This window comes from Pleurodeles waltl, chromosome 2_2 (assembly GCF_031143425.1).
Source record: "Pleurodeles waltl isolate 20211129_DDA chromosome 2_2, aPleWal1.hap1.20221129, whole genome shotgun sequence".
Taxonomy (NCBI): domain Eukaryota; kingdom Metazoa; phylum Chordata; class Amphibia; order Caudata; family Salamandridae; genus Pleurodeles; species Pleurodeles waltl.
Genome location: NC_090439.1, coordinates 1,012,728,930 through 1,012,752,697, shown reverse-complemented (window position 1 = coordinate 1,012,752,697; position 23,768 = coordinate 1,012,728,930). Strand labels below are relative to the sequence as shown.

Here is a 23,768-nt window from a genome sequence, read left to right as displayed (position 1 = left end):
GCGGTGCTCCGTCGAGCATTCTGACCGCGGCGGTTCAGCCGCGGTCAGAAACGGAAAGTCGGCGGTCTCCCGCCGACTTTCCGCTGCTCGGGAGAATCCTCCATGGCGGCGGAGCGCGCTCCGCCGCCATGGGGATTCTGACACCCCCTACCGCCATCCTGTTCCTGGCGGGTCTCCCGCCAGGAACAGGATGGCGGTAGGGGGTGCCGCGGGGCCCTTGGGGGCCCCTGCAGTGCCCATGCCAATGGCATGGGCACTGCAGGGGCCCCCGTAAGAGGGCCCCACAAAGTATTTCAGTGTCTGCAAAGCAGACACTGAAATACGCGACGGGTGCAACAGCACCCGTCGCACCTTCCCACTACGCCGGCTCCATTCGGAGCCGGCGTCCTCGTGGGAAGGTAGATTTGCCCTGGGCTGGCGGGCGGCCTTTTGGCGGCCGCCCGCCAGCCCAGGGCAAATCTCAAAATACCCTCAGCGGTCTTGCGACCGCGGAGCGGTATTTTGTCAGGGGAAGACTGGCGAGCGGCCTCTGCCGCCCGCCAGTCTCAGAATCACCCCCTTAGACTGATGCCTAACCTATCCCCAGGGCAGATGAACTTGTTGATACTCTGGCTTCAGTCAAGTATCTCAACGCTTTTGACTTGACTGCAGGTTATTTGCAGATGAGGTTGACTGGTGCTGCCAAACCAAAAACTGGAATTTAACCCCTGGTGGGCAGTTTACTGTGATGTCATTTGGATTGAAACCTGCCACATTTCAGAGGCTGGTGAATCCTTTACGCAGATCTACATATTGGGGCTGGAGGAAGCATTAAGTATAAGTTCCTGCCCTGGAATGCCTTTGAGTCTGCAAACCTACTAACTTGCATGTTTTAAGGATTTTCACCAGCTCTTCTCTAATCTTTTCCTATAATGAGAAAGTTTGGAAATTTACTCTTGACAATGGCAGAAGTAAAAGATCTTCCAGGGGAGGGAAAGGGAATTTGTATACGCTCAATAGATTTTCACATGAGCAGATCTACACATGCATATTTGCTTGTGTTAAAATACAGTTCAAAAATATTTTCGAGGAGTACTATTTCCTGGTCTACTTCTGTAAGTTCTTGTGAATTTGTTAAAGCCACTAATTCAAAGACGTATACCTTGGGTGCACTTTTGTAACTTTCTTTAAGAATTGGGTCCCTTATTAGGTCTGGAGTTATCAAAGACATTTTGTTTTTATTAAACTTTTATTTCTCTGTCTATCGGCTGACTTTACTGTGAGTGATCGCATAATGCTCTTCCACAAGGAGCATATTGGCTGACAAAGTACTTTTGTTCAGTGCCAGGAACTACTGTCAGTCAGTGGTGTAATGAAACTGGAGGGGGCTACCCTGCAAAGAACATGGAGTTTCTCTCTCCTCCCCCTGCCCCAACCCTCCCCCCACCCCAACACCACCCCCTCCAGACTCATTCAGGTCAGGTGCTGTGCAGAGGGGGGCACTTGGACGGGTGCTGTCAGGCTGTGCTTTTTGAGACCAAACCTTTTTTTTTTCTTTTTGCCACTGTTTGTTACAATGGTGAGGGCCTGACAGTTCCCACAACAATAAAGTGTTACAAAAGCCTTGTCAAAACAAGACACACAATAACAAAACCAAAAGACTCACAAAAAATGTTGGATCGTTTGGCTTTGCCAGTGCTTGTTTATTTTCATGCTTCCCATAACCTTGTTGAAAATGGTTACACTGATTTTCCATTAGGTATTTTATGCAAAGAGGACACCAAATGTGCCCTTCAAAGCAATCTGATGGCACTCAGAGACACCCCCACCCCAGCCCACAGACACCTATTTCTAAAGGAGAGGTGGTAACATCTCTCCTCTACCGGAACTGATTTTTTCTGCCTTCCCCTGCCTGAGTTAGGCTCAGCAGCAGGAGAGCAGAACAGTGTCTTGGGTCGGCAGCAGCACAGGCTGGCATGCAGACCCTGCAAGGCTGTGCAGTCAGACATGGGGGAATCTCCTAGGAAATTCCCAAAGTACATAGTATCATGCAACTAGAACTGGAATTGGTGTAGTTGCATGATGACAACATGCTGGATACCGAACGTGCCTGGTTTGGTAAAGCCATTATGTAGTTAGACATCTTGTGTTGCCAGTGTCCACTACATACTTTAAGATGGCTTCCCCACACTTACAAAGTCCAGAAAATGGAGTCTGGGGTTTGTGGAGCATCTGCGCTTATGCAGGGGTGCCCTCACACTTCGAACCATGCACTCTGCCCTTGGGTTGAAGGGCCTACCTTAGGGGTGACTTATAGGGTCAGTGTGCAGTGACTGTGGTATAAGGTAAACCTTATACCTGGGGTAAAAGGTGCATGCAACATTTCACACAGACTGCAATAGCGGGCCTGTAGTCAAAGTCTGCATGGGCTCCCAAGGGTAGCACAATATATGCTGCAGCCCAGGGGGGACCCCTGGTGTACCAGAGCCCTGGGTACCTAAGTACCATTTACTAGGGACTTACATGGGTGTACCAGTATGCCAATTGTGGTGTGTAAAATGTACTTATCAACTAAATTGAGGAGAGAGAACACTGACACTGGGGTCCTGGTTAGCAGGATCCCAATGTACTACAGTCTAAACAAACTGGCACCAGTCAAAAAGTGGGGGTAACTATTTTAGAAAGGTGCTACTTTCCTACAAGGCTGACGGAGGATCATCTGTCAATTCTCCACAAGGAAGCCACAGCTCTTTTCTCCAACGGAGCCGTAGCTCTTTTGTCCAACGGAGCCATAGAGAGGATTCTGCCGCCAAAAGTGGTTCATTGTTGCTATTCCTTCTACTTTCTGTGCCCAAAAAGGATGTAGACCTCCGTCCTATTCTAGACTTAAGGTCCCTCAACAACTACTTCTAGAAGGAGCAGTTCAGAATGCTAACGTTAGTTTAGGTCCCGTCTGCCCTGGATCCAGGAGACTGGATGGTAGCATTGGACTTGAAGGATGCATATTTCCGCATTCCTATCTTGCCTGCCCACTGGCGTTATCTGCGCTTCACAGTAGGCCACAAGCCTTTCAATTTCCCATGCTCCCCTTTTGCCTTATCAGTGCCCCTTGGGTGCTCACCAGGGTGATGACAGTGATTACTGTTCATCTGCACGTATCAGGGACGCTAGTCTTTCCCTATCTCGACCACTGGCTGTTGAAGGCTGGCATGCCCCAGACTGTTGTCTCCCACCTCTCGACTATGGTGCACCTCCTGCATTCGATGGAGTTCACTGTCTACATACCAAAGTCACACCTGACTCCCTCTCAGATGCTCCCTTTCATCTGAGATGTTCTGGACACATGGCAGTTTCAGGCATATCCTCCTGAACTGCGAGTCCAGGATATTCAGGCTATGACACCAGTGTTTCAGCCTCCATCCTAGATTTCAGTGAGACAGACCCTGTGGCTGTTGGAACTCAGGGCCCCCTGCATCCCACTAGTGGCACATGCCCGCAGGCGTATGGGGGCTCTACAGTGGCACCCAAAGTTCCAGTGTGCACAGTATCAGGTTAATCACCCAGGCATAGTCCAGATCATGGCGGGAACTGCAAAGGATCTGCAGTGGTAGTTAATAAACCAAAATTGGATCAGTGGCAGATTCCTTCCCCAATGTAGTGACAGACTGTGGTCTCTGACGGAATCTGGACTCCACATCAACCTGCTGTAGCTCCGAGCCATCTGACTGGCATTGAAAGCCTTTCTACCCCCATCAAATGAAGGCTAGTGCAGTGTAGGGAACGGAGTTCTGGTTGCAGCACCCCCCACTTTTTTGCCTGTTTTTTAGATGCAATTTAGACGTTAGACCCCAATGCCAGTGTCCCCTTCCCTAGAACAAGACACCTGGTCACTTGATCACCAAGTGACCAGGTCCTTCAGTTCCCTGTAATTCCCTAGTAAATGCTACCCTTTGTACCTAGGGCATGGGTACTGAAGCTGCAGCACAACATGTGCCACTCTGAGGACCCAGCACCAACCTTAAGCAGACTGCCATTGATGGCTGCGAGACAAGGTGTTCCCAAAGTTGAAAACATGACATAGCACACAGCCTGTGTGCCTTGTACCCTAATCCTGCCTTACAGCCCTATGGCAGGGTGCATTATATTACATGTGAGGGCATATCTGAACCAGCGTTATGCCCCTACTATGTCTGTCGATTCTCAGACAGAGTAAGTGACCAGGGAAGACATTTTAAATACATGTGCTCGACACTGGTCACTTATCATTACGAACTCCACAGATCCATGATGGCTTAACTGAAGATAGGGACGTTTGATGTGAAACATCTTGTATTGGTGGGCCAGCTCAGCAACCTTAGAAATGTTTCTGTCCTCCAAGATGTGAGCCAGCGCTCTCGAGGGCCTGAGACAAAACCTGCACTGGGTGGGGGTGTTAGCACCTCACCCAGGCAAGATGGACATTCCAGGACGGGAAGCTTCAAAAGCCTTAGCCGCCTTTGTAAGGTGACCCAGGTCCTCTCCAGATGGTGGAAATGACCAACCACCCTTTCCTGACCCCACCTTTGGCAGCAGAACAGGCAGGAAAATTAGGAGGTGTCCCCACTTCATGCCAGTCCCACCCCTAAGGTGGATGAGTCAAGTAGACACCACTTTTTAAATTCCTCCATTTTTGTTTGGAATTAATTAGGCCACTAGAGTTAGGGTTATGACCACTTCCCAACAGAAGTAACCATAGAAAGGGTGCAGTATCCCTAAAGGTGGTCAGCTCATTGGCAACCACCACTTCCTCCTTGACATGCCCCTAAGTTTAATATTTAGGTAGCACCCCTGAACCCAGATCCCGATGACCTAAGAAGAAAAGGACAAAGAAGAGACGCACCCGCAGAAAAGGAGACGAAGGAGGAGCTGACCTGCTACCAACATTGCCGGCCTGTCTGCATTCCTCAATGGACTCTGCACCAAAAGAGGCCTCATCCTACAGCTGAACCTCCAGAAACCTGGGAGGACTGCCTGCCTTCGAAAAAGACTCAAGTCTCCCATGAGCAGTAGATCTTCTCTCCAACCAACTCCAGCGAAAGGACTCTGCAGCCTCCGGAACTGCAGAGACCAGACACCTGAAGATACCACTGTACCCACAGTCACCAACCAAAGTGGGAGTGGACCTCGGGTGCCAGCAAGGTCCGCCAGCTGTCCAGAGTCAGAGTCCATTGTGGTTTCACCCCTTCTGGAATCCCTGAAGTCACCTGCACCCTCTGCACACAGACCCCTCTCCCGCAGCCTCTGTTCACACCTAAAGCACCCACTGCACCTGTTGCCGCCGGCTCGAGTTGAAGTGAACCGTTAGTGTCAACTATGTCTCCCAGCTCTCCTGAGCTGGAGTCCACTGTGGTTTTACCCCTCCTGGACTCCTCAACAAAGCCTGCAGCCTCATACCACAGGATTCCCCTAACCATGAGTGCTCGGTGTAGGAAAGTGCCCCTTTTGGCATGGTTACCCCCCACTTTTTCTCTGATATTGGTGCTGACTTGACTGAGAGTGTGCTGGGATCCTGCTAACCAGGCCACAACACAAGTGTTCTTTCCGAAAACTGTACCATTGTTTCTACAGTTGGCACACCCCTGGCACACAGCTAAGTCCCTTGTGAAAGGTATCAGTGGTACCAAATGCTCTGTGGCCAGGGAGCGTCCCTAAGGGGGCTACAGCATGTATTGTGCCACTCTAAGCGACCCCTCACCAAACACATGCACATTGCAGCTTGTGTGTGTTGGTGGGGAGGAAAAAGGTAAAGTTGACTTAGCATCCCTCTCAGGGTGCCATGGCCACCAACCACTGCCTGTGGCATAGGTAAGTCACCCCTCCAGTAGGCCTTACAATCCTAAGGCAGGGAGCACTTTACCCCAGATGAGGGCATAGCGGCATGAACAATATGCCCCTATACTGTCTAAGTCCATTCTTAGACATTGTAAATGCAGTGTGGCCATATTGAGTACATGGGCTGGGAGTTTGTCGTCACGAACTCCACAGCTCCATGATGGCTTCAATGAAGCCTGGGAAGTTTGGTATCAAACTTCTCAGCACAATAAACCCACACTGATGCCAGTTGTTGGATTTATTGTAAAAATGCACACAGAGGGCGTCTTAGAGATGCCCCCTGTATTTTAACTAACCATTTAGTGCAGGGCTGACCAGTCTGTTCCAGCCTGCCACTAACAGACAAGTTTCTGACCCTATGAGATGAGAGCCTTTGTGCTCTCTGGGGTCAGAAACAAAGCCTGCTCTGGGTGGAGCAGTACACCTACAGAGAGTCCAGTGGATCCCCAGTTGGTTTGCAGAGGCAGAAGTAGATAGGACTAATGCTCTACTTTGTGGTAGTGTGGGCGAGCAGTTAGGTTTATCAGAGGGTAGTGCTAAGCATTTGTTGTACTCACAGAGGCAATAAATGAGACGCACTTTTAGAAAAATAACACTTATTTTTATATATACTTTAAACCTAAGAACTTCATTATAAGATAAGTATGTTTTCAAGCATAAATACTTTTTTTTTAATTAAAAAAATCGACACAGTCCAATTTTAGAGTTCTGCAATGTTAACCCTTGGGAGGAAAACACATTTAGCAAAATAACGCTTATTGATGACTCACTGAACCAATCTTGCAGACTTAAGGTGATTACTGGGCAAGAATCAGGACCACCCCAGCAGGTCACTCTGGGCAGCACTTGGCACCTGGGTACAGGGGTGTGCAGTATGTGTCGGGTACCCAGTGTCTTTCAGTGGTGATTGATCTCCCTGGATTTAGGCTGCAGTCTCCGGCTGGGGGCTAGTCCGAGACAACCAACAGGTAGATCACAAATGTGGGGTGCTCGGGGACATAGGAGCACCTTTGGTTCTCTTCTCCAAGGCCCATGGGTGTCCTTTGGCATCCAGTTTCCTTGTCTAGGAGCACTCGTGGCTGGTGAGTCCTGTGTTCTGAGACTGCAGGCGTCGTCGGGAGTCCAGGAGAGGTAAAGCCACAATGGACTCGAGCTCAGGAAAGCTGGATGACTTCATTGAAACCAAGGGTCCACTTCAACTCCGGCTGGTAGCGACAGGTGCAGTGGTTTCTGTAGGTGTCAGATTCCTCTCACCACAATGCTGTGGGAGAGGCGGCATGCGTGCAGAGGCTGCAGGCCACTTCGGGGAGGCCAGGAGGGGTGAAACCACAATGGACTCTGTAAGAAAGTATCCTCTTTTCGTCATGGTTACACCCACATTTTGCCTGATTTCAGTGTGTTTTGACGGTGTTTACTGGGAGCCTGCTAACCAGGATCCCAGTAACTGTGCTCTCTCCCTCTAGATTTGTTTGTCCCTAACTTTTTACACCCCACATGTGGCATACTGGTGCCCCTTTGTAAGCCCCTAGTATATATTACCTAGGTACCTAGGGCATTGGGGCACCAGGGGTTCCCCATGGGCTGCAGCATGTATTATGCCACCTATGGGAGCTCATGCAAATTATGCCTGCAGGCCTGCTCAAAAGGGTGCATGCATCCTTTTCACTTCAGGTCACTACACCAGATCACTGTAAGTCACCCCAATGGTAGGCCCTCGTAGCCCACAGGGTAGGGTGCAGGTACCTGTGTGTGAGCGCACCCCTGCATGAGCAGAGGTGCCCCAACAAACTCCAGCTCCATTTTTCTGGACTTTGTGAGTGCGGGCTGCCATTTTACATTTGCACTGGACATAGGTCACTACTTATGTCCAACTACATAATGGTAACTCCGAACCTGGGCATGTTTGGTATCAAACATTTCAGAATCATACCTGAATACTATTGCCAGTATTGGTTGTGTGATTCCGTGCACTCTGAGGGCTCCTTAGAGGACCCCCAGCATTGCTCTTACCAGCTTTCTGGGTTTTCTGGGTAGCCCACGCTGCTACCACCCCTCAGATGGGTTTCTGCCCTCCTGTTGCTTGAACAGCTCAAGCCCAGGAAGGCAGAAAAGGGTTTCCCCTGGGAGAGGGAGGCAACACCCTTGCCCTTCAGAAATAGGTGTTACATGGCTTGGGAGAGGTAGCCTCCCCAAGCCACTGGTATGCTTTGAAGGGCACGTTTGGTGCCCTCCTTGCAAAACCAGTCTGCACTGGTTCAGGGACCTTCAGTCCCTGCTCTGGCGCGAAACTGGACAGTGGAAAGGGGAGTAACCACTCCCCTGTCCATCACCACACTAGGGCCGTGCCCAAAGCTTCTCCAGATGTCCTCTTGATTCTGCCATCTTGACTACAAGGTGGGCAAGGCCTTTGGGAGCATTTGAGTGGCCAACTCAGGCAGATGACATCACAGCCCCCTCCTGATAGGTGGTCATCTGGTTAGGTGACCAATCCTCCTTCCAGGGCTATTTAGGGTCTCCCTCTTGGGTGGGTCCTCAGATTCGACATGCAGGATTCCAGCAGGACTCGTCTGCAACATCTACTTTGACTTCTGGCCACTGGAAACGCAACTGGACTTCACAGGAACCTACAATCTGCATCTCCAGCAACGTCTTAGCCCTCCAACATTATTTCTTCGGCTCCTTCCACCAACTGCAACATTTCCCCGGCTGTACATCCTCTGAGGGCGGCAAGTCTTCAGTCTGCACCAAGAAGCAAAAAGGAATCTCCCTTGGTGTGAAGGAGTCACTCCCTTGCATCCTCAGGCATCAACTGTAATGACGACCGGCTGCGTGAGTCTTCTCTCCTGAAACTCTGCGTGGTCCTGAGTGGTCCCCTTGGTCCCCTCTACCAGCTGTCCAACTTTGGAGGTGGTGAGTTTTTGACTTTCCTCGCAGGACGGTACCCCTGTGAACCAAGACCCTTGCAGTTACCAAGGCTTGTTGTCTCTTCTTCCAAGGGCTCTTCAGGCTCCATGTAGCTCCCGGGTCCAGCACTCTTTCCTGCAATGCGTGGTCTCCTGCCTGCTGCCTCAACAACGTGAGGCTCCTTTCCATGTGTGCTGAGTGGGCCTCACTGCAACTCCTGTGCCTGCTGACTGTAGTTGCCTGTGGGGGCTGCGTCCATAACATCCTGCTCTCCTGACTGCTCGGGGATGCCTGGGACTCCCCATCTTGGGTTCAGTCCCCTCAGGCCTTCCTGGTCCCCAGCAGCTCTGCAAGTCTTCTTCTGCAACTTTTGCCTTTGCCAAGGCTTGTTGGTGGTTTTTCTTCACCACTGATGGACTGCAACTCTTCTTCCGACGTGGGACATCGACGGCATCACTTCTGGAACTCTTCCTCTGCTCCTGTGCTGCATAGCAGACTCCTGGCCTTCACTGTCAACCTGGTCCTGCATCTCCAGAAGGGTGGGTAGTGACCCCTGCCCCAACCGGACACTCCAACTGGAACTGGACTTGGTCTCCTTCATTTGCAGGTCCTCTTCTGTCTGGATCCATCTCTTTTTTCTTGCAGTCTTTTGTGGGTTGTGCACAGTCCTTTTCCAAAGTTTCTCTGTGTGTTTGGGAAAAAACAGGTACTTTCCTCTTCTCTCCTTGTCGCGAGGGGTCACTCTGGTACTTACCTTTTGAGGTTCCTAGTTCCTACAGCGGCCAACATCGTGGAATATTACGGTCTTTCCTTGGTATCATATGCTGATGATACTCAATTGGTAGTCTCCATTTCCACCAATGTCAACACGGAATAGGCTAATTTATCCTCCTGTCTTTCAGATGTAGCTAGAAGGATGGCCAGCTCCAAACTCAAACTCAATGATGACAAATCAAAAGTAATCTTAGATTGGAATTTCTTTCTCTTCAAGTCTCCGGCCCCGCCACTGGAAGGGTTTAAAAATCTCCCTCTGCCTAAAGAGAATATAAAGAGCTTAGGTTTCTGCTTAGACCCCCGTCTTACGATGGAGTGCCACTCCAAAAAGTTGTCCGCAATCTGTTTTGGCCTACCAAGAACTATCAGAAAGATTTTCAAAGTTCTTCCATTCTTGGCTAAAAGATTTATCATTCAGGCCCTTATATTGTGTCATCTAGACTATGGAAATTCTCCTTTCCTGGGCTCTCCCGGCTATGTAAAAAAATAGATTGCAGGTTGTGCAGAATGCTGCTGCCCGTCTGCCTATGAATATTCCCAGATATCTTTCTGCTAAACAAGCACTGGCCTCACTTCACTCGCTTCCTATAGAGCAACATATTAATTTTAAAGCCCTTCATAATAAGGGTCCGGCATTTCTTAGGCACATTATAACATTTTATACCCCTCAGAGGGTACTCAGATCCTCTTCCGCCTTGCTAATTAACACTCCTCGTGCTAAGAAAGCAATATGGGGAGGCAGTTCCTTTGCTTTCAAAGCTGCCTACCTCTGGAATTCACTTCCTCTGGAACTTTGTCAAGAGCACCCGGAATCCTCCTTTCGCAGGAAATTGAAGACGTGCCTATTCTCACTGTAGGCACTTCCTAGTTTAGTGGTTCTATTTTAGGGCTGGGAAGCCTCCGGGTAGCCATGCGCTCTATAAATGCAGTAAACTAAATGCAGTGAACTAAACTACAGCTCCCCTCTACCGATTCCACTTACCTGGGTGGGGGTCCCTCATTTGCATGCCATTTTTTTAGTATATGGTTTGGTCATCCCCTAGGGTCACTGTTGTCTAATGTTATTGCACTGTTTTATATTGCTATCTGATAGAGACTTCTAGCTGCAGATTCCTCACCTTAGAATTCCCTGACGTCAGCTTCGAATATGGAATTTTTCTGCTGAGCAGTACCCTGCACGCACAGTCAGGTGGCGTTGTTTGGATCTGCGTGCGTCATCTGGCTCAGTGTCACATCGTCAGCGCCAGTAGAGCCGTCTATGACCTCACGGTCTTCAACATAGGCACCACCCCGGCACGTGTACGTCAGTTCTTTTCGTTCCGCGCCGGTTAAGCGCAGATCTGGAAAGAGCTACCCTTTTTCTTCAACGGTTGTCGAGGTTTTTCGCTTGATTGTGTGTACATGTCTTCTAGAAAGACTGGATTCAAACCTTGTGGTGCATGTCATCGCACAAAGTCGGTCACGGATCCATACAGAGTTTTGTCTCTGGTGTTTGGAGAAGGATCACAACTCAATTTCATGTTCCAAATTTCGGGCCATGGCTCCGAAGGTCTTGAGGGAGAGATCCCTCAAACTTCTAGCGGCCCAACAGCCGTCTTTGGTCGGCGTGACTCCACGGAGGTCACGGTCCCGCAGTAGGAGGAGGTTGCGGCTCCCCTCCCGGAGCCCCAAGTACTCTTCCTTGCATTCAAGGTCATCTGATCATTTAGGTAAGAGGCACAAGAAGAAGAAGTCCAAGTGGATTTCTACGTCACTATGCCTGTCGGCCGACGAGGTGTCTAGGCAACTTCGACGTCCACTGCCAGGGCAGACTCCGCGTCTTCCCCCTTTTCTGGGGACCGGGGCAACCACCGCTCAAATAAGAGAGTTTTACGAGGCCATGAGCCTTGTTTTTGAGCGGGCTGCACTCTTGGGTGGGTCTTTGGGCCCTGCTGGGTCAGCAGGGGCCCCATCGGATTCGACATCGGCGGCTTCAGCCTCTGCACTGTTGAGGACACCAGGATCCGATAGTGGATCCGGACCGGCGCCGGTCCCACATAGTCGACCTCCTCGGGCGCCGGGCCCGACGTCGACACTTCCTCCACCACCGCTAACTGGTGGTAGCCCCATCCTCATTCCGGATGATCCAGAGCCAGAGCGATGTCATACGACGCCGGTGCCGATTAGGCCCCGATCATTGCCTGAGCCTTATTTTGGACAGCCAGGCACAGGAGAGGAGTGGGAGGGGTCTGAGGACCCTTTAGAGTGTGAATTGAAGCAAGAACAGGACTGGTATGAGGATCTAGGGGAAGCCAGTGAATTGGACACATCTCCAGATACTGGCATGCTCTCTCCTCCAAACGTGGCTACGGAGGAGGGAGCTTCTTATGCTATGGTGGTGCGTAGGGCAGCTGAGGTCTTGGACCTAGATTTGCCCACGGTGCCAGTCAGGACGAATCTCCTGACAGAGGTGCTTCAGCCGGAAGTGACTACATCAGAGCTGATGTTGCCCTTCAATGAGGCCCTAACGGACGTCCTTCTGGGAACATGGTCAAAACCCAGCACAGGGGCTCCTGTGAATAGGACAGTCGGCTACCGCCATAGACCTGCTTCAAATTACCCTAATTTCCTTACCCAACACCCCACCCCGGAGAGCTTGGTGGTTCAAGCCTCCACTTCCTGTGGTGCCTACCCTTCTGCCCCTCCGGATAGGGAATCCAAGAGGCTGGACCAACTTGGAAATAAGTTGTTTTCTTCCTCCAGCCTGGCATTGGGGTCAGTAAACACCTCTTGCCTATTGGGCAGTTTTTCGCATACTTTATGAGATACGGTGGCACAGTGTAAGGAAATGCCTCCTTGGCATGGTTACCCCCTGACTTTTTGCCTTTTGTTGATGCCAGTTATGATTGAAAGTGTGCTGGGACTCTGCTAACCAGGCCCCAGCACCAGTGTTCTTTCCCTAAGCTGTACCTTTGTTCACACAATTGGCACAGCCCTGGCACCTTGTAAATGGTACCCCTGGTACCAAGGGCCCTGATGCCAGGGAAGGTCTCTAAGGGCTGCAGCATGTCTTATGCCACCCTGGGGAACCCTCACTCAGCACATGTACACTGCCTCACAGCTTGTGTGTGCTGGTATGGAGAAAATGACTAAGTCGACATGTCACTCCCCTCAGAGTGCCATGCCCACAACCCGCTGCCTGTGGCATAGGTAAGTCACCCCTCTAGCAGGCCTTACAGCCCTAAGGCAGGGTGCACTATACCACAGATGAGAGCATATGAGCAGGAGCAGTATGCCCGTACAGTGTCTAAGCAAAACTGTAGACATTGTAAGCGCAGGGTAGCCATAAAGAGTATATGGTCCGGGAGTTTGTCAAACACGAACTCCAAAATTCCAAAATGGCTACACTGAAATCTGGGAAGTTTTGTATCAAACTTCTCAGCACAATAAATGCACACTGATGCCAGTGTGGGATGTATTGTAAAATGCACCCAGAGGGCATCTTAGAGATGCCCCCTGAATACCAGTCCGACTCCTAGTGCTAGGCTGACCAGATCCTGCCAGCCTGCCACAACCAGACGAGTTTCTGGCCACATGGAGTGAGTGCCTTTGTCACTCTGTGGCCAGGAACAAAGCCTGTACTGGGTGGAGGTTTTTTCTCACCTCCCCCTGCAGGAACTGTAACACCTGGCACTTTTGGCGGCAAGGCTGGAGGAGATAATTAGAAAAACAAGGAGTCACCACCCACCAGTCAGTACAGCCTCTAAGGTGTCCTGAGCTGAGGTGACCTCTGCCTTTAGAAATCCTCCATCTTGAGATTGGATGATTCCCCCAATAGGATTAGGGATGTGCCCCCCTCCCATCAGGCAGGAGGCACAAAGAGGGTGTAGCCACCCTCTAGGACAGTAGCTATTTTCTAATGCCCTCCTGATCCAAACACACCCCTAAATCTAGTATTTAGGGCCACCCCAGAACCCAGGAAATCAGATTCCTGCAACCTACAACAAGAAGGATTGCTGACCTGAAAGCCCTGCAGATACGACGGAGACGACAACTGACTTGGCCCCAGCCCTACCGGCCTGTCTCCAGACTCAAAGAACCTGCACAGCGACGCATCCGACCGGGACCAGCGACCTCTGAAGCCTCAGAGGACTGCTTTGAACCCGAAGACCAAGAAACTCCAGAGAACAGCGGCACTGTTCAAACACAGCAACAACTTTGCAACTTTCTCGCAACTTTCAAAGACTTCACTCTTCCCGGCGGAAGCGTGAGACTTCACACTGTGCACCCTACGCCCCCGGCTCGAGCGCCAGAGAACCAATACTTCAGGGAGTACTCCCAGGCGACTGCGACCTGGTGAGTAACCTGAGATGACCCTCCTGGACCCCTACAGCGACGCATGCAGAGAGGATCCAGAGGCTCCCCCTGACCTTGACTGCCTGGAACAAAGAACCCGACGCCTGGACCAAGCAGTGCACTCGCAGCCTCCAGGACCAGAAGTAACCGAACTTCAGTGCAGGAGTGACCGCCAGGCGACCCTCTGCCTAGCCCAGTCGTGGCTGGCCCGAGAAGCCCCCCTATGCCCTGCCTGCACCGCTAGAGTGACCCCCGGGTCCCTCCATTGATCCCTATTGAAAACCCGACGCCTGCTAAGCACACTGCACCCTGCCGCCCCTGTGCCGCTGATGGTGTGTTTTGTGTGGCTACTTGTGTCCCCCCCCCCAGTGCTCTACAAAACCCCCCTGCTCTGCCCTCGAAAGACACAGATACTTACCTGTTGGTAGACTAGAACCGGAGCACCCCTGTTCTTCATAGGCGCCTATGTGTTTTGGGCCCTCCTTTGACCTCTGCACCTGACCAGCCCTGTGTTGCTGGTGCGGTAACTTTGAGGTTGCCTTGAACCCCCAGCGGTGGACTGCCTAAGCCCAGGAACTTGAACTTCTAAGTGCCTTACTTACCTGAAAAACTAACCATTACTTACCTCCCACAGGAACTCTTGATTTTTGCAGTGTCCACTTTCAAAATAGCTTATTGCCATTTTAACTAAAACTGTGTATGTTACTGCTCTTATTCAAAGTTCCCTACTTTCCTGTGTGGAGTACCTTTCATTTTATGTATTTACTTCAAATCTTGAATCTTGTGGTTCTAAAATAAATTAAGAAAATATATTTTTCTATATAAAACTATTGGCCTGGAGTTAAGTCTTTGAGTGTGTGTTCCTCATTTATTGCCTGTGTGTGTACAACAAATGCTTAACACTACCCTCTGATAAGCCTACTGCTCGACCACACTACCACAAACTAGAGCATTAGAATTATCTAACTTTGCCACTATCTTATCTCTAAGGGGAGCCCTTGGACTCTGTGCCCACTATCTCTTACTTTGAGAAAGTATATACAGAGCCAACTTCCTACACACAGGTGCTGCCCCAGGTCCCGAAGGGCGTACGGGATACTCTCACCCAGGCTGTCAAGGATGGGAGAGATGCAGCCAAGTTTACAATCAGATGTGGATTGGACACGACCAGCTTGCTGTGTAGAGCGATTGCGTCGACAGTGGCCCTACGTTGCCACACCTGGCTACGTTTGACTGGCTTTTCAGTGGATGTCCAGTCGAGTTTGATGGACATGCCCTTTTTGGTGAAAAGGCAGACTCAGCACTTGAGAGGTTCAAGGATTCTCGAGCTACGGCCAGATCCTTGGGCCTCTCAGCGCCAGCTCAACAGCATTCTGTCTTACGTCCCTTTCGAGGCTTCAAAAGGGGCGCAGTACCACTCCAGCCACAATTCAGCCACTGTCCTCTGGCTTCACAGCATCCCGGATAGGACAACGTGGTCGTGCTGCCGTCAGACCCAGAGGGTCTGACCAGTGGTCGGCCACCACACAGCCCCCCTCCACTACGCCCAAGCCCTCCTAGTGTGGTTCTGCAATACCATGTCCGTCCAGTTGGAGGGGGATTCAATTTCATCTTCCTCACTGGCGCTCCATCACAACGGTCAAATGGGTCTTGCAGATCATACGGAAGGGCTATTCCCTCCCCTTCCAGTCTTTCCCTCCTTCTATCCCTCTGATAACAGAACGACTGATGGAGGACCATGTGGTTTTCCTCTGCGAGGAAGTTACAGCTCTCTTGGCCAAAGGAGCTATAAAAAACGTCCCGATGTCAGAAGTAGGCAGTGGTTGTTATTTCCGCTACTTTCTGATTCCCAAAAAGAGCAAGGGCCTTCGTCCTATCCTGGATTTAAGGGACGTCAATCTCTTCCTCAAGAAGGAGAAATTCAAGATGCTCACTCTTGCTCACGTCTTGTCTGCCCTAGACCAAGGAGTCTGGATGGTAACGTTGGACTTGCAGGATGAGTATTTTCATATCCCCATCCTGCCCGCCCACAGGTGTTACTTGCGGGTCAAGGTGGGCCACGAGCACTTTCAGTTTACCGTGCTCACCTTCGGTCTCACCAGTGCCCCTCGGGTGATCATCAAAGTGATGGCGGTGGTGGCAGCTCGTCTTTGCAGGTTAGGGATTTCAGTCTTCCCCTACCTAGACGATTGGCTGTTGAAGGCTCCGACGCACCAGGCTCTCGTCACCCATCTCCAGATGACGGCGAACCTCCTTCATTTGCTGGTGTGCACTATAAATGTGCCGTGTGCCAGCAACCACGTCTCTTTCAGCCACACCACCGAACTCAGCTGGCAGACCACCGCTGCATCCACTTCTCCTACCAGAAACCAGTCACTCACCACCACCGCACACAACCCACCCCGACGCAACTGTAGCAAAATATCAATGGATCAGCTGATCTCCACTCTCACCCGTTCCCCACCCCCTGGGACCCCAGACCCCAACACAGCCACCACCAACCTGCATCGCTGGATAGAAGATTGCGCCAACACCCTTGAATCGCAAAAAAAAAAAAAACTCCCACAGAATCAAGGCCAGCTGGTTCACCCCAGAACTACAAGAATCCAAACGTCTATGTCGCAGAATGGAAAAAAACTGGCACCTTGACCCTACCAACTCCAACCACATCGCTTTCAAGGATGCCCTACGCAAACATCACCAACTGATCCGCACCACCAAAAGGACCCACTTCAAAAACCGCATTGACGCCAACGCTCACAACAGTAAAGAGCTCTTCGGCATCGTCAATGAGCTCTCCACCCCCAGGACCTGCTCCAACGAACCCCCGCCATCACAGGAGTTCTGCAACTCACTGGCAACCCACTTCCGTTGAAAGATAGAAGAAATCCACAATAGCTTCAAACCCCATTCCCACCAGCTGACCACAAACACCCAAGAACCCAACGCTCCAAGCAACACCCACCTCCTCCACACCTGGACCCCCGTCAACATAGAGGACACCGCCACCACCATGGCCTCCATCCACTCCGGATCACCATCCGGATGCCCACACCATATCTTCAATAAGGCAAACATCATCATTGCGCCCCCCACCTCTGCAAAACCATCAACAGCTCCTTCGAGTCAGCCACCTTCCCAGAAAGATAGAAGCACGCAGAAATCAACGCCCTGCTGAAGAAACCAAAGGCAGACCCAGACGACCCCAAGAACTACCGCCCGATCTCCCTCCTCCCCTTCCCAGCCAAGGTCATCGTAAACAGCCAACTATCCCGGTTCCTGGAAGACAGCAAGGTACTCGACACCTCCCATTCCGGATTCCACAGAAACAACAGCACCATGACTGCACTCATTGCTGCCACAGACGACATTAGGACCATGCTCGACGAAGGAGAAACAGCAGCACTCATCCTCCTGGACCTCTTCGCCAACATCGCACGAACCCACCACATCAACATAGTTTCCTACGCAGACGACACTCAGCTCATCCTCTCCCTCACGAAAGACCCTACAACTGCAAAGAACAACCTCCACAATGGACTTCACACCATCGCCAGCTGGATGGAATCAAGCCACCTCAAGTTAAACACAGACAAGACAGAAATCCTCATCTTTGGCACCAAACCCTCAACTTGGAATGACTCCGGGTGGCCCACCTCCCTAGGAACCGCGCCCTCACCCACCACCCACGCACGCAACCTAGGCTTCATCTTTGACTCCACACTCAGCATGACTCAGCAGGTCAATGCCATCTCCTCTTCCTGCTACAACACTCTCCGCATGCTCCGCAAAATCTTCAAGTGGATTCCCGTCGAAACAAGGAAAACTGTCACCCACGCCCTGGTCAGCAGCCGATTGGACTACGGAAATGCCCTATATGCAGAAATAACAACCAAACGCCTAACAAAGCTGCAAAGAATCCAGAACGCATCCGTCTGCCTCATTCTGGACATCCCACGCCGTGACCACATTTCCCCCCACCTCAGAGACCTTTACTGGCTACCAGTATCAAAGAGGATCACCTTCAAACTCCTCATCCACGCACACAAGGCCCTCCACGACACAGGCCCAGCCTACCTCAATGACAGACTCACCTTCCACACCCCCACCCGCAATCTTCGCTCCACCAGCCTCGCCCTCGCTTCCATCCGCCGCACCACTGCTGGAGGAAGATCCTTCTCTCACCTAGCCGCCAAAGCCTGGAACTCCCTACCGCTCCACCTTTGCCAGACCCAAGACCTCTTGACATTCAGGAAACGCCTCAAGACATGGCTTTACGACCAGTAGCTCCCCCGCGCCTTGAGACCCTAACGGGTGATTAGTGCGCTCTATAAATCCTTGCTTGATTGATTGACTGATTGAAGTCACACCTGACTCCCTCTCAGAAGCTCACTTTCATTGGAGCTGTTTGGAGTATCTGGCCTACCTTCCAGAGCAGCGAGTCCAGGATATTCAGGTTATGATACTGATGTTTCGGCCTCTATTCTGGATTTTGGTAAGACAGACCCTGAGGCTGTTGGGACTCATGGCTTCCTGCATCTTTTTGGTCAAGCATGCCTGATGGCATATGAGGGCTCTGCAGTGGGACTTGAAGTTCCAATGAGCGCAGCATCAGGGAAATCTTACCAACGTGGTTCAGAACTCTGAGGGAACTGCAAAGGATCCGTAGTGGTGGTTATTGAACTGCGATTGGGTCAAAAGCAGACTCCTCTCCCTTCCCCAATCAGATCTCTAAGTAGTGACAGATGCGTCACTTATGGGATGGGGCGGCCATCTGGGAGAGGTGGAGATCAGAGGTCGCTGTTCTCTGGCGAAATCCGGGCTCCATATCAACTTGCTGGAGCTTTGGGCGATCCGGCTAGCATTAAAAGCATTTCTTCCTGTTGTGAAAGGAAAGGTAGTGCAGGTGTTCACGGACAACACTACCGCAAACGTGGACCCTTTGTCAAGAGGCTCTGCGTCCCTGGACATGGCTGGAACAGCAGGGCATATCCCTGGTAGTTCAACACCTGGCAGGTTCTCTGAACGCCAGGGCAGACAAACTCAGCCGACGATGCTTGGCGGATCACCAATGGTATCTCCATTCAGTGGTGGCGCTAGGACTCTTTCAGCAGTGGGGTGACGCTTGGTTAGATCTGTTTGCCTCTGTAGAGAACGCGCAATGTCAGCAGTTTTGTGCGTTGAAGTTTCCAAGGCAGCACTCGCTGCGAGATGCTTTTCGTCTCGAGTGGAACTCCGGCCTCCTGTACACCTTTCCGCCTATACCTCTACTGCTCAGAGTTCTCAAGAAAATCAGCAACGACGTCATGTTGGTGGCTCCGGACTGTGCACGGAGTGTATGGTATCCAGAGCTATTGCGCATGTCCATCGATCCTCCACTCAGACTGCCTCTTCGGTCGGATCTTCTGTCGCAGCAACAGGGGATGGTTCTTCACCCAAACCTATCCAACCTCCGCCTTCATGCGTGGAGATTGAGCGGCACCATTTGACTCTTTTATCCCTTCCACCCGAAGTCCCCAATGTTATCTTGGCAGCCAGGTGTCCATCAACCAAAACTGTTTATGCCTCTCGTTTGAATAAATTTGTGGCATGGTGTACCAACAATTCTGTTGATCCCCTTTCTGCCCCTCTATCCGAGGTTCTTCTGTTCATTCGTTCATTGGCCCAGCAGGGCCCCTTTGGCTTTGGGCATCCTTAAAGGGTAATTATGTGCCTTTTCTGTCTTTCTTAGGCTACCTGATCAGCCCTCACTCTTTAAATCTCCTATTGTGAGTAGATTCTTAAAAGGGCTCACCCATTTATTTACTCCCACTCCATTTATCATGCCTCAGTGGGACCTTAATCTTGTACTTACTTACTTGATGTGTGCCCCCTTTGAGGCCCTTTCCTCAAAACCTCCATACTTATCTGTGCACCCTGACAAAGTGGTGTTGCGCACTAGGGCGTCCTTCCTTCCTATGGTGGTTACACCCTTTCATGTAGGTCAGTCCATCACTCTGCCTACTTTCTACGCAACCCCCACCCTTCCCATGAGGAGCAGAGACTCCACCATCTCGACCTAAAAAGAGCGTCGGCTTTCTACCTCAATTGTACTAAAGATTTCCGGGTGGACGATCAACTCTTCGTTGGGTATGTGCGTGCGAAAAAAGGGAAGGTGGTGCAAAAGCGTACCATCTCTCGACGGGTGCTTCTTTGCATCAAAATGTGTTATGCTTTGGCCAAAAAGCAACCTGCTGAAGGGATGCATGCTCATTCCACCAGAGCAACTGCTGATTCCACTGCATTAGCACGCGGAGTTCTTGTCCTTGATATCTGCGAGGCAGCTACATGAGCGTCCCTGCACACGTTTGCTAAGCACTACTGCCTGGACAGTCAGGTCCGTCGGGACACCTATTTTGGTCGCTCGGTCCTGCAGGACTTCCTAGTATGATCTTGGTTCGCAGCCCACCACCGAGGATAGCATTGCTTGGGTATCTATTGTAAGGTAAGGATGCTGCAACTAGAAGTCTCTATCAGAGGTACAAGTTACTTACCTTTGGTAACAAAATATCTGGAAATCACATTCTAGTTACAGATTCCTTACCGCCCACCCATCCTCCCCGCTTGCAAACTGATTTCTAGGGACAGCTCTGGTGCACCAATCTCAGTGTTCTTAGCCGCTCTGGGCTTTGGAGTGGAAAGTCGTTAAAAGAAACTGACGTCACTGTGCGAGGGCGGCATCTATATACTACTCCCGACATCATCACGGCAACCATGACTCCAACGACGCCCGCGGAGTCGACCGACGACACCTGCCGACGTGCAAGGGTATTGCTCGAATAAAAATCTCCGGATCCGGTCTGAGGCCTGGGGGAAATTCTAAGATAAGGAATCTGCAACTAGAATATGTCTCTACCAGATATTTTGTTACCGAAGGTAAGTAACTTGTACTTCACTTCTCGTGTTACACACAGCAAAAACAGGGCAGAATCTGGTTAGGTAGCCTTAGGCCAACTAACCAGACCAAACTCCAGGGGTCTGAAAAATCCAGATATTCCCACAGGACGTGTTTTAAGACTCGTGCCTTTCGTATTTGTTTAAAAAAAAAAATGGATGTAACCGTAATAGTGGAAATAATAAACACTTTATTTCTTTGTTTCTTAGCTTTCCCAAGCCATGGCAGGAAAACTCAATCCTCATGTCCATGTAGAATACGAGTGGAATCTTCGGCAAGAAGAAATCGATGAAAGTGATGATGATTTAGACGATAAGGTCAGTACACAATTTTTTTTTAATGTAAATACCTAAACTAAATAAAATGTCATCTATTCCAAAATCCCAGCTGCAGGTGTTTGGTGGTGTGATGGTAGAGTGGTCGAGTTAAAACAAGAATAGAACATTAACCATTTAATATAAGGCAAATGTGTATGCACATGGGTTTCAGGGCTGTATACTGCCTTGTAGGGCTTAACTCACTCTTTTTAAAGTATACACTAAAAAAATAACATTATTCCGACATGCCTAAGGTTATATGTGTATATTGTTTGTTCACAGATCTATTTCTTTGGAAATTTGGGAGCTGAAATGCATTAAACACTGCAGGCTAAACTGTGTTTATTATCAAGGAAGGGATTGCTGTAGTAAAGTACCCTCTTTTTGGCATGGTTACCCCCACTTTTTGCCTGCTGTCGGTGTGTTTTGACTGTGTTTACTGGGATCCTGCTAACCAGGACCCCCAGTGACTGTGCTCTCTCTTCCTGTAAATTTGGTTGTTCCTAACTTAGTACACCCCACAAATGGCATACTGGGGACCCCATCTAAGTCCCTAGTATGTGGTTCCTAGGTACCCATGGCATTGGGACACCAGGGGTTCCCCATAGGCTGCAGTATGTATTGTGCCACCCATGGGAGCCCATGCAAAATATGTCCGCAGCCCTTCCATTGCAGCCTGTGGAAAAGGTGCATGCACCATTTCACTACAGGTCACAGCACCAGTTCACTTTGTCACCCTTAAGGCAGGCCCTTCTAGCCCAGTGGGCAGGGTGTAATTACCTGCGTGCAAGGGAACCCCTGCATGAGCAGAGGTGCCCCTATGAACTCCAGCTCCATTTTTCTGGACTTGGTAAGTGCGGGGAAGCCATTTTACCTGTGTACTGGACATAGGTCACTGCCTATGTCCAGCTACATAATGGTAACTCCGAACCTAGGCATGATTGGTATCAAACATGTCGGAATCATACCCCAGTACTATTCCGAGTATTGGTTGTATGATTCCAAGTACTCTTGTGGCTCCTTAGAGGACCCCCAGCTTTGCCCCTACCAATTTGCAGGGTTTTCCCAGGCAGTTCGCGTTGCTGCCATCCTACAGCCAGGTTTCTGCATTCCTACTGCTTGAGGACGCAGGTACATACCTGCTGGTAGACTGGAACTGGAGCACCCCTGTTCATCATAGGCACCTATGTGTTTTGGACACCTCTTTGACCTCTGCACCTGACCGGCCCTGTGCTGCTGGTGTGGTAACTTTGGGGTTGCCTTGAACCCCCAACGGTGGGCTGCCTATGCCCTGGAACTTTGACTTGTAAATGTCTTACTTACCTGACAAACTAACCATTACTTACCTCCCCTAGGAACTGTTGATTTTTGCACTGTGTCCACTTTTAAAGTAGCTTATTGCTATTTTTACTAAAACTGTGTATGGGGGGCGTCGCCAAGATGGCGGCGTGATCGGACGCGTTTGTCCTTGCTCCACCGCCCGGGCCCTTAATTGTTATGTGGATGCTGTGGCGTCCGGCCGGCGGTGCCCCGTTGTGATGCCCAGGATCGGGGGCAGCATCAGCGGCTCTCTGGGAGCCTGACGACCGAGAGGCAGAGGCTGCGGCAGCCGAGTGCGCAGACCCGGAGGCTCCGGGCCGGCGCCTGTGACGTGGGGGCGCAGAGGGCCGTGGGCTCTTCCGTGTTGAGAGCCCGGGCCCGACAGCCAGCTGGAGGAGCTCCAATGGTGTGATGGCACCCTAGAAGAGCCGTGTCCCTGCGGTGAGGTGAGGTCCGGTCTGGAGGCCCGATAGAGATTTGGAGTAGGGGCCCTGGTGGCGGCTGGGGCATTCGTGCTGGGCCCTGCTCTGGGGACCCCAGAGAGGAGAGTGGCTGGACTGTTGGGCCTAGTGGCCAGTTGGAGCTGAAGTTGAGGCCCTTGAGCGGCGTGGTGGACCAGTGATGCAGTTTAGTGGAGAGAGCGGCACGCAAGGGTCATTTCTGGAGCAGAGGCAAGCGCTGTCAGTAGGAGGCCCATGGTCAAGCCTGTGGTGGAAGGTTGATGTTCCTGGCGAGGCCTGAGGCCTGGAAGACGTGACCTTTGGTGAGTCTGCGAGGAGCCCAGATCGAGATATCTAAGTACCTGCAGGTGGTGGGCAGAGAGGATGGCGACCTCCAAGCCTAAGCGGGACCGGACGGTGCGAGATATGCTGACAGGAATGGGCCAGGAGGGGTGCCGGAGGAGCCGCCGACCGTGAGGGCTCCAGAGGCAGTGAGGGAGGCGACGGAGGATGAGGCAGCTCCAGTTACTAAGGACTTTCTTACCTCCTTATTTGAATCACTCAGGAGTGACCTCCAGGCACTCCGTAAAGATATATCTCATGAGGTGAAGGAGCTGAGAGTTGAGCTTTCATCCCTGGGTGAGCGCGTGACGCAGGTCGAGGATGGTGAAATTGCCTGCGGCGAGGAGGTGGCGGATCTTCAGCAGGAGGTTATACCCCTGCGGGAGCAACAGGACCTCCTACAGATGACGGTGGAGGACCTGGAGAATCGGTCGCGCAGGCACAACATCCGCATCAGAGGTGTGCCGTCTGGGGCTGAGAAGGACGACATTGGAGGTTTTGTGATGGCGTTGTTTCGCTCGATCTTAGAACTTGAAGAATCCAAGCAGATCG

At 51.1% G+C, this 23,768-nt stretch overlaps 1 protein-coding gene across 6 annotated transcripts in view; it reads left to right on the top strand.

The window, feature by feature from the left end:
• The window catches only part of ASAP1 (ArfGAP with SH3 domain, ankyrin repeat and PH domain 1), a 1,537,410-nt gene that overhangs the window by 1,207,973 nt on the left and 305,669 nt on the right, over positions 1 to 23,768 (top strand). For all 6 annotated transcript variants that reach the window (XM_069220757.1, XM_069220758.1, XM_069220756.1 and 3 more), the window contains one exon: positions 21,007 to 21,114. In XM_069220757.1, coding sequence (XP_069076858.1) covers positions 21,007 to 21,114 — 108 coding nt within the window. The remainder of the gene's footprint in view (positions 1 to 21,006; positions 21,115 to 23,768) is intronic.